Source organism: Nipponia nippon, unplaced genomic scaffold (assembly GCF_047370975.1).
Source record: "Nipponia nippon isolate SJK-2023a ecotype South Korea unplaced genomic scaffold, ASM4737097v1 scaffold_2, whole genome shotgun sequence".
Classification (NCBI taxonomy): domain Eukaryota; kingdom Metazoa; phylum Chordata; class Aves; order Pelecaniformes; family Threskiornithidae; genus Nipponia; species Nipponia nippon.
This window is the reverse complement of record NW_028262336.1, coordinates 74,550,727-74,567,934: the sequence shown is the minus strand read 5'-3', so window position 1 is coordinate 74,567,934 and position 17,208 is coordinate 74,550,727. Positions and strand designations below refer to the sequence as shown.

Below are 17,208 nucleotides of genomic sequence, written 5' to 3'. Positions count from 1 at the left end.
AATACATGAACACACCTGCACTACCTATTTTGAAATTATGATTACAAGTCAACAATACCTTTTTAAAAAAAAGATATGTTTTACTACTACAGCTTCACATCTTCACTAATACCTTTATGCATAATTACTTCATTCATGAGTGAAAGTAAACTAATTGGGGTGAGATGAAGAGGTACTGTTAGTCAGTGGAAGGTAGGGATTGTGTAGATTGGCCCATTGCATCTCCTCAACCTAACCTGCAAAACATCCGAGTAGGTAAAATACGAAGCAATTCAAATAGCACACTTAAAACGTGGGAAAGCCTGTCAGCGCTATCCGTAAGATTTTACAAAGGGAGAAATCCGTCAAGCCTTATACCAAAGCAGTACTTTAACACGCTGCCTGACAGAGGGAGAGAGGAGAGGAACGCAGCCGCCCCTTTCTGACAGCCCACCCTCCCGCTCGGCCCGCGCCCCCCAGAGAAGACAGGGGCCCCTCCCTCCTCCGGCCCCCTCAGCGAGGCGCCCCCGCCTCCCAGCGGGCAGCCAGGGGCGGCATCGCCGCTGCTCCCCTTCCCCGGCCTAACGGCCCCGCCCGGCCGCTGAGGAAGGCAGCAGGAGAGGAGGAGGAGGCTGCACGCACCTCGCCTCCAGCAGCAGCGGGGTCGCCGGCCACTTCGCCGCCAGCCGGGCCGTCACGGCCTGGGAGGAGGCTGGAGCCGGGCCGCAGGGGCACGGCCGGGCACACAGGAAGGCAAGGAGGAGGGCGGGCGGCAGCGGCCAGCCCGCCATCAGGAGGAAGGGGCTCCCGCGCCCCCCTCGGCCTCAGCGTGCGCGCCTCCGCCCCGCCCACGCGGCCTCCGCCTTGCTCCCACTGGCTGCGCTGTGCCGCTGCTGTTAGGCTATTGGCCAGCCCAGAGACCAATCAGGGGCCGACGCCAAATAAATAGCGGGGCTCTCCCGGCTCGCGTGGTGACACGCGGCGCGGGGGGCGGAGCGCGGGCGGCTGGGCGTCGGCGGATGAGCGTCGGCTGAGGGGGCGGTGCGCCGTGCCGCGCCGCGCCGCTCGCGCCCCCGCGCACGCGCAGGAGCGGCGTTACCGCCGCCTCCCTCAGGCGGGGCCCTGTCCCCGCCCTGCGAGGGGCCGGGGGTTTGCGCTGCCAACGCCGGGGCGTTTCCGTTATATTTTTAATTTGTGTGTTGTTTTATAAGTGTGGGGGCAGCGTGGGGTGCCGTCAGGTTTGGCTTGTGGGGCTCTGCCGTTACCTCTGAGCGGTGCGCTCCCTTAGGTGGGCGCTCTTGGTGGCAGTGGCAGCGGCTGCTGGCGGCCGAGGAGAGACAGGGCCGTGCTATCCCGGAGGCAGGACAGCAGCTGCCTTCCCTGACGCTCCCCAAACCTCCCAGTGTCTCTGCTTGTGCTTGGTCCTCAGTGGTCGTTTGGCTAAAAAATAGTAGCTAGGATCTTACTGAGTGTGAGTAGCTTCATACAGAATATATACACATAGTCTATATACTTGGTACAGGAAGAGGTAATTAATTTTTTTTTTCTCCCTCAAAGTGAAAGTTCCAAACAAATTTCTATCTTGAGTTCTGTCTCCTGTTAAGGGAACAGCAGCTGCCCGAGCACTCGCACACCATCCAGGGAGTCGCGCACACACCACCCGAGGCTTTTAACTGCTAAGACCGGAATCCCTTTGCAGCGGGCAGCTCTACTGAGCTGATGGGCGTCCCTTTTTGACGCCTTGCTCACACACTCACCCTCGGGCGCTTTCTCTCCCCTCAGGCTCGACCCTAGGTTTCCCGGAAGCAGAGTCTCTGACATGATGTACGCCAGGCGAATTTATTGAGTGGTACAGTGGTGAAGAACAGCTTGAGCCGGGTGCCTCCGGGGAGGGACCCTGAGCAAAGAAATCTCTGGGCAATTAACACCCTTACAGTCTTAAGTTCCCTCCCCTCATGCAACGGTTCAGTCCAATAGTAATATTTGGGTCTGGCGTCTTGTTCCTTATTGGATCCTTTCTCTGTCTCCAGGAAGGACGTTCCTTTTCTTACCTTGAATAGTTGCACCTTCTGCCGACGGTTGTGGCTACCTTATCTTCCTGGTTTGCAGTGGTTTCAGGGCCTTCCTTCATGGAGCTAGGTAAGAGTTCAGCGTACGGTCAGCGTATCTAGGTGAAAGTTCACAGCTTGCAGTCTAAGCCTTCAACAGGTCTTTGGATCCTTATTTGAGCCAAAAAATTACTTCTGCAACACTCCTAACTTTCCTCAATAGACACGAGCTTTGCTGGAAAAACTAAGATACAGTTGTTTGAACCCTGCCTCTATCTTGAAACTTAAGATTTTCAGGCTTGTGGTCTCCAATTTCTTTTTTATCTGTTCGTTAAATCTCACTAGTTATTCCATTTCCTCAACAAAACTGCACTCTCTCCCTTAGTTTTTTCCCAGCTGTACAGCAAAGCTAAAAGAGCTGGTGCAGGTGCTTCTGAAGCAGTATTGTGGGAGGTGAATATGGAGCAGCTCCGAGTAGTTGTTTATTGGAGGAGGAACCCTCCAGCTGTATTAAAAATAGAGGGTATCGCCTTTTCCAAGGAAAACGTGACCCATGAAACACAGAACTTGAAGCTGAAACCTGGAATGTCTCACTGCTGCATGCACCTTAATTTATTTTGCTGACAGTCACCTCCTGACTGTTTAAAGTTGCTGTGTGGATGGCAGGAGCCAGTTACGGCCTTAGCCTAGGGAGCAGGCTATGGACTGTACGGTTTGTAAGTGCTCAGGACTGGTCAGTATAACATCATATATACAAACAAAAGGAATCTGTTTGCCAGGTGTTCTCAAACTATGGTACAGAAACTCTGCCCAAACAAAATGACTGTACTTACATGCTGCTGGGTCTTTATCATCTGAAAGTAAGATAAAGGCATCCCTGAGGGTTTTTCATATGTAAATTCAGTCTGGGGCTCTTGTGTTTGGTCTTTTATTGACTTATTCCCACAAATTTGTGCTGTTACAAGACCTCAGATAATTTTTAGGTACCACTGTGACACATCAGTGATGCCAACTTTAATGTAAATCAGTTGATTTAAGTAACCCTACATAAGACTGGTAGTAAAGTCTTCATATACTTCCATAGAAATAATTAAAAGCACAGGAGTATTTCTATTGGTTCATGTGTAAGGTCATTAGAAATAACAAAATTCAGCATCTTTTCTATGGAGAAGGACTGTGATATACTGTCTCAACAGCTTTTTTCTTTTACATTGACAGTTCAGAGGCTGCTGCTGCTAACAGGGATGACTCGATCAGAGTAGTGTATGGATAAGTAAGTTTGGGCCCTTTGATTTTCTGTGCTGATAACCTATGTATGTGGCCAAACTCTTGCATCCAGAGAAAGTAAAAACACATGTAATGAGCTGATAAAAGACACTTCCACCACTCCCTAGCAAAGTTCAAAATGCATTTGATGGACTCATGCTACACTTGTTCTGCAAAGAATAGGCTATAGCTATTTTATATTGATGATCTACCAAAAACCCCCCAAACAAACCCAACAATCCTTTTATGGTTAAAGGAGTTACCAGTGAGTTGCTTTTTGCTGTTTCTTCAGCCAAACCTGAAATCTGCTAAGCACGTTCCCCATGTATATACATTTACCATGCATTTTTCATAACTCCATGCAATACTATGTATTTGGGATGATGGATGTATCTACCTTACCCTAATCTATCAATTGCTTTTCTGTATAAAGTTGCTGTATTACATTTTGGTTGATATTGATATTGAAGATGCTGCTATTGTTGCTTAAATGTGAATTCTTAATAGCTTGTACTTGTTTCATCTTGAGCTGTGACAATTTATGATTTGCCATACAAAAAGATAAATAAAAGTTATTGCCACTGGTTATGGAAATACAACTAGCTTTCAAGTCAGTGGCAAGATAAAGTAGTAGCTATGAATCAAAGGTCAGATAATTAATCTGTGGTGAACTACAGAAAATAGTTTGTCCGGTTTTTATCCTTTCTGCTTAAATTCAGAGATCTCCATGAGACAGAAAGAATCTCCCTGCCAAAATATCTCTTTCTCTCCCATTTAGGATTACTGTTTTGTTAGGTGCTTAAAATTTGGGATCATAGATAGGCTAAATGAAGTTGGAAGGGACCTCAGGAGGTCTGTTGTCCAACCTCCCGCTCAGAGCAGGGTCAGCTCTGAGGTCCAGTCAAGTCTTGAAAAAATCCAAGGCTGGCACCTGCACAACGCCTCTGGGCAACCTGATCCATTGCTTAAGATGCAGTTCTGATTGCTCCTCAGAAAGAAATACATTACCTTCCTTGTAAAAGTTTTTGCATATTTATCCATCTTCCCTTTGCTTTGGCACCTTAACTACATTCTAGCCACAAAGAACCAATACACACTTTTCAAAAATCTATTTCTATATATTTGGACAAAGGCAGATTTTAATCTTTTAAGCAGTGTGCAAACCTAGAAGATGGCGAGCAGGCTTAATCTTCATTTCTACAGCAGAATTTTATGTAATTAAGTATTCCAAATAGCACTTGGCCATTCTTGTATGTACATTCCATATATATGTGAGAAAACCCCTTAGTTCTCTGAAACCGTTTTTCAGCAGAACAGAAAAACAATTACAGCAAAATTTTAAAATTATTCATATCACAGCTGTGCAAATAAGAATTGATTATCATCGCTGTTCCAGTGTGAATAGAGGAAGTGATTAATGAAGACTTCTCAGTAAGATGCAAATGTTTTATAGTTTAAGTCACAGTGAGCTATGTCTATTTAATAGAAACAGTAGCAATAAGTGAAAATAAGTTGAGCTTCATCAGCATATTCAGTTAGCTGAAAATAAAACTTTATTTTTTAACGGATTGAAAACAATTTTTGAGCTGAAAGGCTCCTTTTCTCCCTAACTTGGAGGTAATGTAAATGTCAAACACTAGTCAAAAGATATACCTGTTATCTGGTTATTAATTGACAGCCTCCTGAGCAGCAACTGCTGGCATCCTTTTATCTTGCCGCGAGACTGCAGGCCAATCTCTTCAGAACCTGTCAATGTCACTCTTATGTCAAGCATTTGAGGTGTTTCCCTCGAGACGTTAAGGATGCTCTTCGTCCATTCCATTGAAAATAAAGACCAGCCTGGGTTATTTGATTAGCATATCTCAATATAGTGGTATTATGTAATAAACAATGCAAAATATATTTTATAGTCTGTTAGCTTTTCATTTTGATTTACAGGGATGAGTAAGCGAAAGAAAAATTGATGTAGAAGTAACATAAGCCTGGTCTCAACAGCTCACAGGAGCTGCTCAGCAGCAACTTTCTGGCAATCAGAATTTATGCTGCTTTGCTATGCCTACACATGCAGCTGCAGTGACAGTAAATGGCTCTCTTCCAGTATGCTTCTCTTTCCAACTTTTGTTAAAAAAGAAAAGACACTGAAGCAACATTTTCCTTTGTAAAATAAACGTAGAAGTTACAGCTTCTTATTTAAAATGACCCACCTCAGAAATGTAAAGACTATACTTCCCAGGCCAGATCAACGACTCTCCTCTGAATCTCTGGGCATGTCTGTACTGCATAGCAGAGGACAGCACAATGTGGCTGTAATGGGGACTGCAGCTCCATTTGGATACACCAGCTCAAGTTCGTAAGCAATGCCACTGCTCTGCTGTGCCAACAGGACAGTGTGGTTGTATTGATTTCTGAACTATACTGGCTCCTACCATGCCAGATCTGAGCAACTGACTGTAGCAATGCATAAAAATAGGGTTTATCTATCTTTAACATAGCAGGTTTTTCTGAGTCTGGCTATGCTAAATCTTAGCTTACTGGATCAAGCTCATCATGTAACGTGACTTGGCACTTCTGATGCCAGCTAACAACCCTGGTTGTTAACTGGCGTGCTCTTGTAATTATTCTCTTATTTACAGAACCCTGTGAGGTTCTCAGCTGTTGAAAAAAAGAATGTTTTTCCTTCTTTCCCTGATTGTAACTTGCGAATCCGTCTATGTACTCAGTGAAAGGAACACAGGTGATACAAAAATTAGCCTAAAATGTACAACAAGGCTATTAAATCACCATTGTTAATGATTCAAATAATAGCCACATACTTGTATTTTAGACATGGTTTGTCACATGCAAATGTTTAGGAGATTACAACTTCAGCAGATAGAATATTTATAAATAAAAAGTACTAAGTTGAGTATTTTTACATTAATTCATAAGCTGATAGGTGCAATGAAGTGCCTCAGGACAATTCCGGCCACATAGTGCAATAGCAGCATAAAACAAGACTTTAGTGTGAAGGTACAGGTGCATTCACTAAGAAAATACAATATTTCCCAGAACAGAGGAGTAGGATTTGACTTGTAGGCCTACCATGTATGAATCACAAGGTGCTATTGCTACATGCAAGGTGGAAAATATAAAGATAAAACACCTGTACAACAAAGTATATCAGTGATTTTTCCTTTTAGTCAGATCAGTGAGCCAAGTTCTGAATCCTTTCCAGGACACCTTAGAAAACATGAGGTAAGTTGGAAAATTAGCCAGTGAGTCCTGAATGTGCACTCAGCCAAGTCACCTTTGACAGAAGTGAGGACTGCAGAATCATGACATACTGTCTACTTAAAGCCAAGTGCAGTTTTTCTTTGAAGAAACTCTTCTATCCTTTTTAAACTGGTTCAGAATTGCAATTGTTTTTTCACCTGTGCAGCTTTATATATCAACTGCACTGTCCAGTGTCCTCCAGTGAAGGCGTACACTGGGAAGCAGAGCTGGTCGATGCAGCAGCTCCTGGTTCAGGCTGAATTACCGACTTGGCAGGAGCGAGGAACCACTGCTACACGAGGAGGCATGTGCTCCTAAAGAGGTAACAACTTCTGCAGTAACTCCCTGTTCCCGGCTGTGCATGGAGCAGTGGTGGGGCCACAGCAGAAGCCCAGCGCTAGGACAAGCTAGCTCACAGGCTGTGTGTGGCTGAGCAGCCGGCAGGAGAAATCTTGCGTCTTTGGGAAAGGTATCCCTCACTTCCTACTGAATGTCTTGCTAGCACACCTCTAATGCAGGAAAGAAAAATATAATGCACTTCTTAAAAGGATGTTCACCTCTGCATTACGTTGTTCTAATTTCCAGACTCTCATTTCAGAAAGTGGTGACGCTTAGGATTACACCCTGCCTTTCATGCAGCCGCGACTCTTGACTGGTCAAAGCGCTGAGCAACCTGAGGTAACTTTGAAGCTGCTCCTTTCATGCACAAGTAGAACAAGATGACCTCCACCAGACTCTTCCAACCTAAACTATTCTGTGACTCTTAAGTGTAATTTATTTTAATTAAAGCTTTGTGTAGCTAAAGCGAAACAGAACAAGCCATGCTGCTTTATTGTGCGAAATACAATGGATTTGTTTCCAGTGGAACAAATTCCAATGCTGCTTTTCAGATTTTTCTATGTCCCATCTCATCATCATTTTGGTAACGTTAGTAGCAAACCAGTAGCTAGGTTTCTCGCCTGTCAGGGCTCATTTCAGCTCACTTCCCAAATGTGAAAAAGAATACTTACGGACAAGTCATCTAAAGCTATTCCTTCCAATAATTTATGCTGATTATCTTTAGAGGGAACACAGAAGTATTACTTTTGAATGATGCAAATTAATATTTTATGTCCTTTTCAGTTAATCTGAGTATATAAAATTTTCAATTTTTATGATTTATACACAAAGCTAATTACAATCCATTGTGAAGATAGCTTTAAAAATCGATGTAAAAAATAACAGTTACACATAAATGAAAGAGAAGCAAAAAGTGCAGCCACAAGCTATTACACATATAATGAAAATGGATTTATTGCTCAAGTCTTTTATTACCTTCTATTATTAAACCATTAAGAATGTCCCTTAAGTTTAATCCAAACTGGAAAAGACACATTCACATGCACATATATATGATATTCCAGGCAAATATGTACTAAAGGAACATTGTGAGAATTAAAGCTCCCAGAAGAAAATTAAAAATTATGATTCCCACATCTCTGAAGTCAGCATGACGTAGCTGTCAATAAATTATAAAAAGTGTACTTTAAAATGTTCATAAACCATGGAAAAGTCATGAATTACAGTTTTTTAGCACTGGAACATGCACATACAGATTCAGTCCTTGCTTTGTAGTAGCCTAGCACATTTCTTTGGTTCCAATGGCACTAGCCACTCAAAAATCCAAGGAAGTACAGTCCCAGAGAAATAACAGGGCACTGAACATTAAAGTAACCACAAAGTTGTGGTTTATATCTGTATATGAAGAGATTCAAATATGCATATTTCTGGAGCTTTGCACCTGTGTATTGAAGTGATTGCACATAATTAGAAATGTGATTATCAAATATGTTTTCACATACCGCATACAATTAGACTTACAGAAACACACTACATTTAGAATATTTTAATGTAGATAAACTTTGAGGGCAAAAATGAAGTGTTATTAACGAAATGCAAATTGTTTAACCCCTAATGTGCTAGCTTCTGCTAATGGTATCTCCTGTATCCTTCCGTTGGTAGAGGGATTCCCAGCCATGCAAGCTTACCGCGGTGGTGAGGTAAGAGCCGGTGGGATGTGCTGTGCAGGCTTTTTCACCCTTCCCTGGTGCTGCTGGAGCAGTTATGTGCAGTTCCAGGCTATGGGACGCTGAAGACACAGGAAGAAAAAGAAGGCAACAGGATTAATGCTAGATGCATGCTCTCTAGATGCATACTCTTGAGTATCTTTGTCACTAAAATAAAATGGTCATGCACCTAGACGGATATCTGGCTAACTTCTAAGATTATACACAGGTATACATGGTAACCACATGTAACTATTATCTCATCTTAAACTAAGGGAAAATGATGTTTATCTATTAGTTTGTAATAAAGCTAGGTTTCTGACTGGAAATGTCAGCCTTATTTCCGTTTACCATTATTATTTGATCATGACTTCCTAGATGAAACGAAGTTAAATCAGAAATACGCTGCCTGTGCTGGTTATTCACGTTTGTTAAACTGCCGTTCATACTATAGTTTTTATAACTCTTGACAGTTATCATAAACAATTTACTATATTAGGCTGATACACTTTAGCCTTCTAAAAGGATTAAGATTAAATGATAGGTCTACTCTATGATACTAAAGAATGGAAAATAAAATCCTGCCTGCTAGAGGCCTCAGCAAACTTTTCCAAAAGAGTCTTTCTAAAAGTCCTTCCAAAAGAAAGCGTAAGCTCCCATTTTCTTCACATTTTTGCTATAAACTTGGGGTTCTCAAGCACTTTATTAAAGGAATGCAATTATAAAATCTCTGGACAACTCGTATCCTACTATTTTTTAGCAGCTGGGAGAGGGGATGATAATTATGTTTAAAAATCTGTATTTAAATAAAAAGGCTTTACAGCATATGAATTTTTACGTTATAATCATAAACCTCAATTAAAAATATTTTAATGGCTGTTAATTCCCAGTGATGCTTGCACATAGCTATGGATGAGCGTGCAGGGCTGGTAATTGTTTTACAGATCAAATTCTGATGTTTCACTGACCATCAGTGGTCTGCGAGCCACAATGTGACTACACTGCTGTGGGCCACTTCTGTCTTCTCTTACCAGTGCAATTCTTATTCTATTTCAGCTTTCCTTTTGCCACAAAACTATGTACAATGTCGGTAGTTTGTAGGTACACGCTTCTCCTCGCTAAACCACTTCAACTTCAGGTACCCTTAGGCCCCTTGTCCAAACAAGCTGCTTTGACCAACCTGTATTTTGATCTCCTTTCCTGCCTGCCGGAGAATTATTCCCTCATTTTTTGCTGATTCTTAATCTGAACAAACACTCAAGCAATCTTCACCTCATTTCTCCCTCTGAATTTACAGTTTATTCATCTCAAACCTGTCACAGTGTTGAACAATTTTTCTTCCCTCATATTTCTTACCTAGTCATTGGTCTGTCTCAGACAGACTGCAAGGCCAAAGGATCCTTCCCTCTGCTGAGGGTTAGGGGAACTAGTCCTATCTTGACATTTGCTGCCACAATTTGCCGTTATAGGTTAAAATTCCCAGCTCTTATGGTAATTACAATTCCTAGCATACTTTAATCCAAGATCATAAGATAAATAAGTGCTGGAGGCAGATGTCTCAAACCAAGGCTTCAAACTGAGTATGAGTATCTAACCCGTCATCTACACTACTAGTGACTTTTCTGAACTGTAACTTTTGTAGGTCAGCCAGATTTGAGGTAATAAGGGTAATTCCACTGCATCCCCAGCTGTGAAATAACGTACATCCCTTCATAATTAAACCTGAATTCCTCTCAGCATTTTCCAGAAAGTCCAGCTGAACTTTTAACTGATGACACGACCAGTATTTCACTGATCTTGGTAGGATAATTTGGAGAGTAAATATTACCATTCATACATTTTATGAATACACAAAAAGACAACATTAGATCTTTGTATGGCTATACATTAGGGAAGAATCACAGATTACATTACAGGTGAATACGAAAAGAGTTAAGAAAAATCCCCAAACAAGAGTTGGAGTCCTCCTCAGAAGGAGCTGAATTGTTCTAAAAACTCCTGTAGCAGCACATAAAAAAAGTGCGGTTCTTGAATTCAGACTTCAAAGTATCCAGGTCAGCTTGCTGAAATGAATCCAAGAAAGGTCTAGTAAGAAATAGTGGCAACCCAGAAAGCGGTAACAGTTCTGAACTTGCTGTGATTTTCAGTAAGGAGTTGGAGGTCAGTTATAAAAGAAAGGTTCAGATTTGCGGACAGCTGTGCAAGCCAGATAGGGGTGCTAGAAGTTGAGCCTGATCTACCATTTGCAATGCTTTTCTCCATTTTCCATCTGTATCCCACAGAGATCAGATGAAAGAGATGAAAAAGTCTGAGATCAAATACTACAGAAATGATTTTTTCCATCTTGGAGGGGGAAACTTCTTGGAAGATTTTCTGCTGTTGCTATTGAGGCTTTTTGGTTTTGTTTTGCTTTTTGCTTTTGTTTTTCTTTTTTTAATATATTGCATCCCAAAGGCTGAAAAGACGAACAAAAAAAGGAGGGAGGGTAGGTCTAGCGGATCATTTCTAATATTACTTCAGATTTATTTCTCAGAAGACACTGAAGTTTCTAGACTTCATACAGGGTTATGATGGGGATTTGGATCAAGTTAGACCGTGCCTGTCCATAGCACATCTAAAAGTCAATCCTGAAGGAAAAGACAAGATATGGCCTGAACAACTTTGAAAACCTCAGTAATTTGGCTTCTAGACACAAGCAGAGGTGCTCAAGATAAACTGCCGGTGGGATAAGTTACGTTTGATGGGGACCTGCAGATTAAGATCATCTGAAAGGAAGCAAAAGGTTTTTGTGCGATGGTAGGAGGAAGAAAATATTGCTATGATACATATCACCAGGTGGCAGTGTTACACAGTCTTGCAACTCCTAAACGTTACTATAGGAGAAGTTTTGGGGTCTTGGGAGGAATACTGATAGGGATATATACTAGTTTTTGCTAGGCAGAAGGAAGCATGTAGCGGTTTCAGAAGAGATAGATCTCCCTCTGCATTGATCTCTCTGCTCAGAGTCAATTCTTGGGACGAAGTTACAATCTGGGAACTTGGGCGTTGACTTGGACACCTTAATCTTTAAACAAGGGAATTCATTGCATGCTGTTAGACTGTTCTTTACTGGGAAACACAAAAGACCATATGCAAATGCAGTAGCATCCTTCACATGTTTGACAGTGAGCGAGTCTGTAGTATTTCTACTTGTACCCGAATCTGGAAAGGTAAGTGTGGATGTGGTACAGATGACATGCCTTTGATCTGTAATAAGTCCACAAAAGCTGCTCTACACTCTCGAGCTTGCATCATAAATATTGCAGGATTCAGAAGGCTGAGGGCTGGGAGGAATGTGTCTAAGTACGTCGAAGTTTTTCTGTGCACAGAATAGAAATGGGAGAGCAATTTGCCGTGTCTGTCCTGCTAAATGCTTTCCTCAGGCTGTCTTCACGTTGCAGATTCCAGTTGTCGAGAGCACGCACCAACAGCCCTACACTGAGTTTCTTTGGGATTACAAAAAACCACCCTGCATTTCATGCTCTTTGCCTTCTCCCTTTGGTGCAGGACCAGCATTTGCTGCTAGTCATTTGATATCGCAGCCTGCAATAACTGGAATATTTGTAATTCCACTTGAAGTATCTTCCCACTTACCGCCTCTGCCTGGCCATATTGTGAAGTTGCATACATCTTTTCAACAGCAACAGCAGCCACAGGCTTTTAGGCCAATTTGCAGCCACTGGTCACGCCTCGCATCCTCCTTGCTACAGTTCTGATTATAGCTGGATACCAGCAAGGCTCGCCATTGCTTGTCCCCAGCGCCACCCCGTTCTCTAGGCAGTGGACTCCAGTAAGCCCCATATGTGGTCCTACATGCCAGAGATTTCTTTGCCAGCTAACATAGTGTAACTTCAACCTGAGTTTTGTAAGGTAAGTTGGCTATGCCACAGTACAAAAGGCAAGAGACAACACAGATTTTCTTCCTTACATTAAAAACTGCAAACGCTCAGCGGTGTTGTCTACATCAGTAAATTAAACACGTTCAGGAACTTTCTTGGTTAGCGAGGCCAAATAGCATGACGTGGTCTGACCTACATTGAAGCTGTAATCTCGGCGACTGGGTGCTGGTTCGAAATGATTTCTGGAATGGTTTGACTCTCAAATATGTCCAGGAGTTGTTTGGGAGAGTGCTAGTTGGCACATGCCCAAACATGGTTAGAGCATTTTCTACTCTGCTAGATGTCCATGTTGCAAAGCTCAGGAATGATCCGAGGTGGTGGTTCATTTGATACGCACTGTGAATCTAAGGACTGGCTGCAGTGGTGCAAGAACAAAAGATGACCGAGTTTATGTGGTAGAAAGAAGACCTACCTATGAATATCTACTTTTGGCATTGATCTAAAAAAATCTAGCTCAAATTTTTCAGAAATGCTCCTTTTTCTGGAAACTATCATCCCAAAATCTGTAACTTAAAAAAAAAACATCAATATTGTAATATTTCTATGAGCAGGTATATGGTTTTAAACAAAAGAAAAATTAGTAGAATGCTGGAAGTGATTTAAGATGCTCCAGTTGTCCTAGGTCAGTATCTTACACAGGTGGAAATATGAATATTCAAAGCAGAATACAACTGATCGTTTCTCTCACAAGGAAAACACACAGCAATGTGTACGGAATGAGCTGCAGAAGCCACTGCTTATGGACTGGCACATATGAGACATTGACTGAAAACATTGCTTCTGTATTGTCCGTGTTCTGACTAAAGGAAATAAAAGGAGGTCATAGGTTTAATAAAGTTATTACATCCAGAAAAAGAATGGCAAGCAGGAGAAGTGAAAATTAACAAGCCTCATAATGAATTGCAACTTTACAAGAAGATGGGCTGGTGACAGTGTAATGCATAAATTGCTTTAAAAGGAAGAATACAGCACTCAGTGTGCCATTGAAATAGAAGATCCAGTAAGAGCACATACTAAAATTTAATGTGACAAAAATAATGGAGGTTTATATTAGAAGCCTTGGAACAAATTAATCCCAGAGAGATGACTGAAGTTAGCATGAGTTTATTAATTTAACAATTTTTATCCTTGTGACAAGGGAGACACCTGGGACTTGCTGTACAATGAAAAATTGGTTTATTGGAAATCTCAACTGGCTACAAGTGTTGAAACAGCTCAGGTCAAGCAGTGATAAATAATTTACAGAAACCAGTGTGAGGTAGGTGTCACTTTAATTTTACATTAACAGAGCTATTAGATGTTAACCTTGTCAGACAGGTAATTGCTAAATGAAATCATACTTTTGTACCTTTGCTTCATAATGTCATTTGCTTACTCATACATTTTGTACAAACCTTCATGTTGGCACTGACACCGCTTTACACGCCCATTGCTTCAGGCTAGCAAATATTGTATTGACCTTTAAAATAAATGGTAAGTATGCCAATTTTTATTTTTAGCAACTCAGAAAATGTGTTGTGTGTTACCTCAGAAGTGGCAAGGAGAAGGGACATATTGTGTTGCAATTTTAAGGTAATTTTGTGTGCACTTTTTCACATGTCAGCATATCTCTGGTAGAAATGACAGTAAGGCTGGCACGTAAATTTTAACAGGTGAAGGTATTCTGCCTGAAATTATTATGAGGAATAGGTCATTTTAGGATTATTTTATCTGAATGCTTGCTGAACTCTGAACTATATGCTGACAGCATAGGATCTTGGAGAATTATTATGTTAGAAATAAGAGAATCCTAAGTCTTACTGGTAATTGTTTTATTTTGAAATCCACAGAAACTACATTCATTTTGTAAGAGTATCTCAAAACTAGCTTGTAACCGACTTTAGACTTTCCTTGTAGTTAAACAGTCGTTGGAGGTTTACAGATGAGTTATATTTGAAAGACAAAATGTTGGGATTGAACCACATTTGCGGTTTTTAGGGCTTCATTTTGAACCCAGTTGTGTTCCCATTAAATCAATAGAAACACGACTGTGTTCAAAATGACCCTTATCATCACTTCATTGATGCTAATGAGTTACAGCCATTGACTTCTAAAGAATCTAACTGATTTTATTAAAGCTTAATCCCACAGGGCCTTGCACAGTCATGTGGATCTCTATAAAGAGAACATAAAATGCCAGCAAATGAAAATGCTGCATTCTCTCTGTAGGGATTCTTAGCCTCTGCCAGCTATCATGAGACTCGGGTTCAGTCTGGAGACCTCAGCTCTTATTCAAACTAGGGCCACATTCAGTATAACTCGGGGTATGACTGCACACCCTGTATGCAGTTGGGAAGAACTGGGTGGTGGTTGCATGTGCCATGGGTTGTGACTCTACATAAAGCATGGTTCGCAAACCATCATTAAGAATATTAAAACTCCTAAGGAAAAGCCTGTCTTTGCAAGCTGCATAAACACATTAATTCATGTGGGCCTGCAAGTACGTTTTGCTAGTTTCAGAAAAATTAGAGCTTTTTAAAAGTCAAGTTTTTCATCTAAACCTCATTATAATATTTTTACTTCTCTTGTACATCCTTTCTGTCCAGGAAAAAAATATTTTTTGCCAGTCTCCATGAATCAGTGACTGTCTTAAGCAAGTTTAAATAAAAAAGAATTTTAAATGTAACTGAAATTCACAATTTCTCTGTTTAGCAAATTTAGCTTTGATCTCCTTTTCATGGAGATGAAAGTACAGTGTCAACAATCTTGTATTTAATGAGAAAATCTTAAATTATAATAGCATTTCTGTATCTTACTAAAAGCATTATAAGGGATACTTCAGTCTAAATTCTTTAGCAGTGCTTTTATTCCAAACACGAATTTACCTACACAAGCCTTACTAGTGCTATTCTGTTACTGAAACAAGGCTATATTTAATGTTGCTTCTTTTTTTTTTTTTTTTTGATGGTTACTTGTTAAGTAATGAACAGGCTGAGGTGAGAACAAAATGCTTCTGTGTCCTGTGTCTTACATTTATAAATATTTACATTTCTCTGGGATAGGCTTCCTGTCACCTAGTAAAAGAGAGAGGTTAAAAGGCAGCCTCATCAAGTCCACATTTGAGAGGTGCAGGGAATCTGAAAGCAGGTGGGCAAAGCAGAGAAGAGAGTCAGGTCTCCCTAGAGAGAAGATGGATGCTCTGCTTCTCTTGCTGCCACAGAACACGGTGATTTTCCAAGACAAAAGTGCTGTTTTCCACTTTGGTAAGAGTGACTGGGTGCACATCTCTTGTCATTACGGGAAGAAGACTGAACAGGTTGGTTTGACACCAGACCCACATTTTCTTCTGCCAGATGGAGGGATTGGGCTTCCAGCACCGCGGTGTGTGGTTGTACAAGGGTGAATTCCACGTAACCCATGATGTTTTCCTTATGAAATTTCACTGACGATAAAAGTGCGTCTCTTTTGATGTCTTGGCAAGACCCGAGAATTGGCTCCTCTCAAACTTTTACCAGCGTAATGCCTTAACAGTGCTGTGGGACCCTGGAAATGTGTACCTGTGTGTGGTATGTTTGTGTGTTTGAAGTCGGATGGTATATGCCGTTGTTCTTGTGGTAGCAACTTTTGGAACATCTCACAACGTTTAAAGTTTTAACTCCTTCTGTTTAGACCATTTTCTGATAATTTCTGTTATTTTTGGCAAGCTTTAATGGGAGCCGATACTCTCTTCCGAGAGACCAAATACTCTTACTTTCTATATAAAAATCTTCAGCTTAAAATACATGTCTAACCATTTTTTTAAGTTCTGAAGTTAAATGGTCCCACGGGAAGGCACTACTCTTCTGTTATCAGTCTTCCAGAGGTGAAGTTGTCTTCAGAGTTGAGCAAGAAAGTTGCTTTAGCACTGTCAGATATCTAATTAATCTCTCAGTAAATAAAGACATTCTGTAATTAAATAACTGAGATGTGCAATCAGTTCTAACATGAAATGCTTTGCATATTAATGTATTATAATCCAGGAGCTGTATGAGGCTTGTATTTGGATATGAAGCGTTTGTAACAGACTTAAAAATACGGAAAACTCATTGCAGACAAAACAAGTGGGTTTTTTGACAAAACACTTCTCAGCTAGGTGTGACCTGTAAGCTAAAGATTTTAATGTCTAGTAAAAAAATAATTTTCAATAGGGAAAACAACACAGTTTCAAACGGAGGACTTGAAAAATTAACTTTTGAAAATTTATGATCAAGTAGCTGCCGGGGAATGGATTTTAGTGCCTTGAGGAGAGAAAAGTTTTCCGCAAAGTCAGTTCAGCATTTAGGACTTTGTGCTCTGAAGACTTCAAATGACCCCAGGATCCAGCAGCACTGCGGATCACTTACTCCACAATTAATTAGTTCATCTGTGCAGTAAGCAGCCTTGTCCGACCCAGTTGTATGAAACACTTAAACACCGGGGTTATAAACACGGGCTCCAATCCGCGAACGGTACAAGACACGCCCCCTCCAAGCAAAAATAACGGGATATTAAGGACTTTAAAGGAAAAAACCGGGATATTAAGGAGTTTAAAAGAAGAAACTTACGTTATTCGCTGCGCCGAACCGCGCGGGAGCGGAGCGGCCGCGGCTGCCGCGCTCACCTGGAGGAGCCCCCCGGTCGATCTCATTGGCTGCCTTCCGCCCCGCCCCCGCCGCCTCATTG

General features: G+C 41.4%; 1 protein-coding gene and 1 long non-coding RNA gene across 2 annotated transcripts in view; both read right to left on the bottom strand.

Annotated features, from left to right (window-relative positions):
• UGGT2 (UDP-glucose glycoprotein glucosyltransferase 2) overlaps positions 1 to 813 on the bottom strand; it is a 93,462-nt gene extending 92,649 nt beyond the window's left edge. Inside the window, exon 1 of the mRNA XM_009467060.2 lies at positions 622 to 813. Within this exon, the coding sequence (XP_009465335.2) occupies positions 622 to 770 (149 nt within the window). The 5' untranslated portion in view covers positions 771 to 813. The remainder of the gene's footprint in view (positions 1 to 621) is intronic.
• Positions 814 to 2,031: 1,218 nt separating this feature from the next.
• LOC148055844 (uncharacterized) lies at positions 2,032 to 17,205 on the bottom strand. The gene is made up of 3 exons (XR_015705100.1): positions 17,091 to 17,205; positions 8,573 to 8,673; positions 2,032 to 2,146 (listed from the first exon to the last, which is right to left on the bottom strand). It is a non-coding gene; the product is annotated as an uncharacterized LOC148055844 (long non-coding RNA).
• Positions 17,206 to 17,208: the final 3 nt, after the last annotated feature.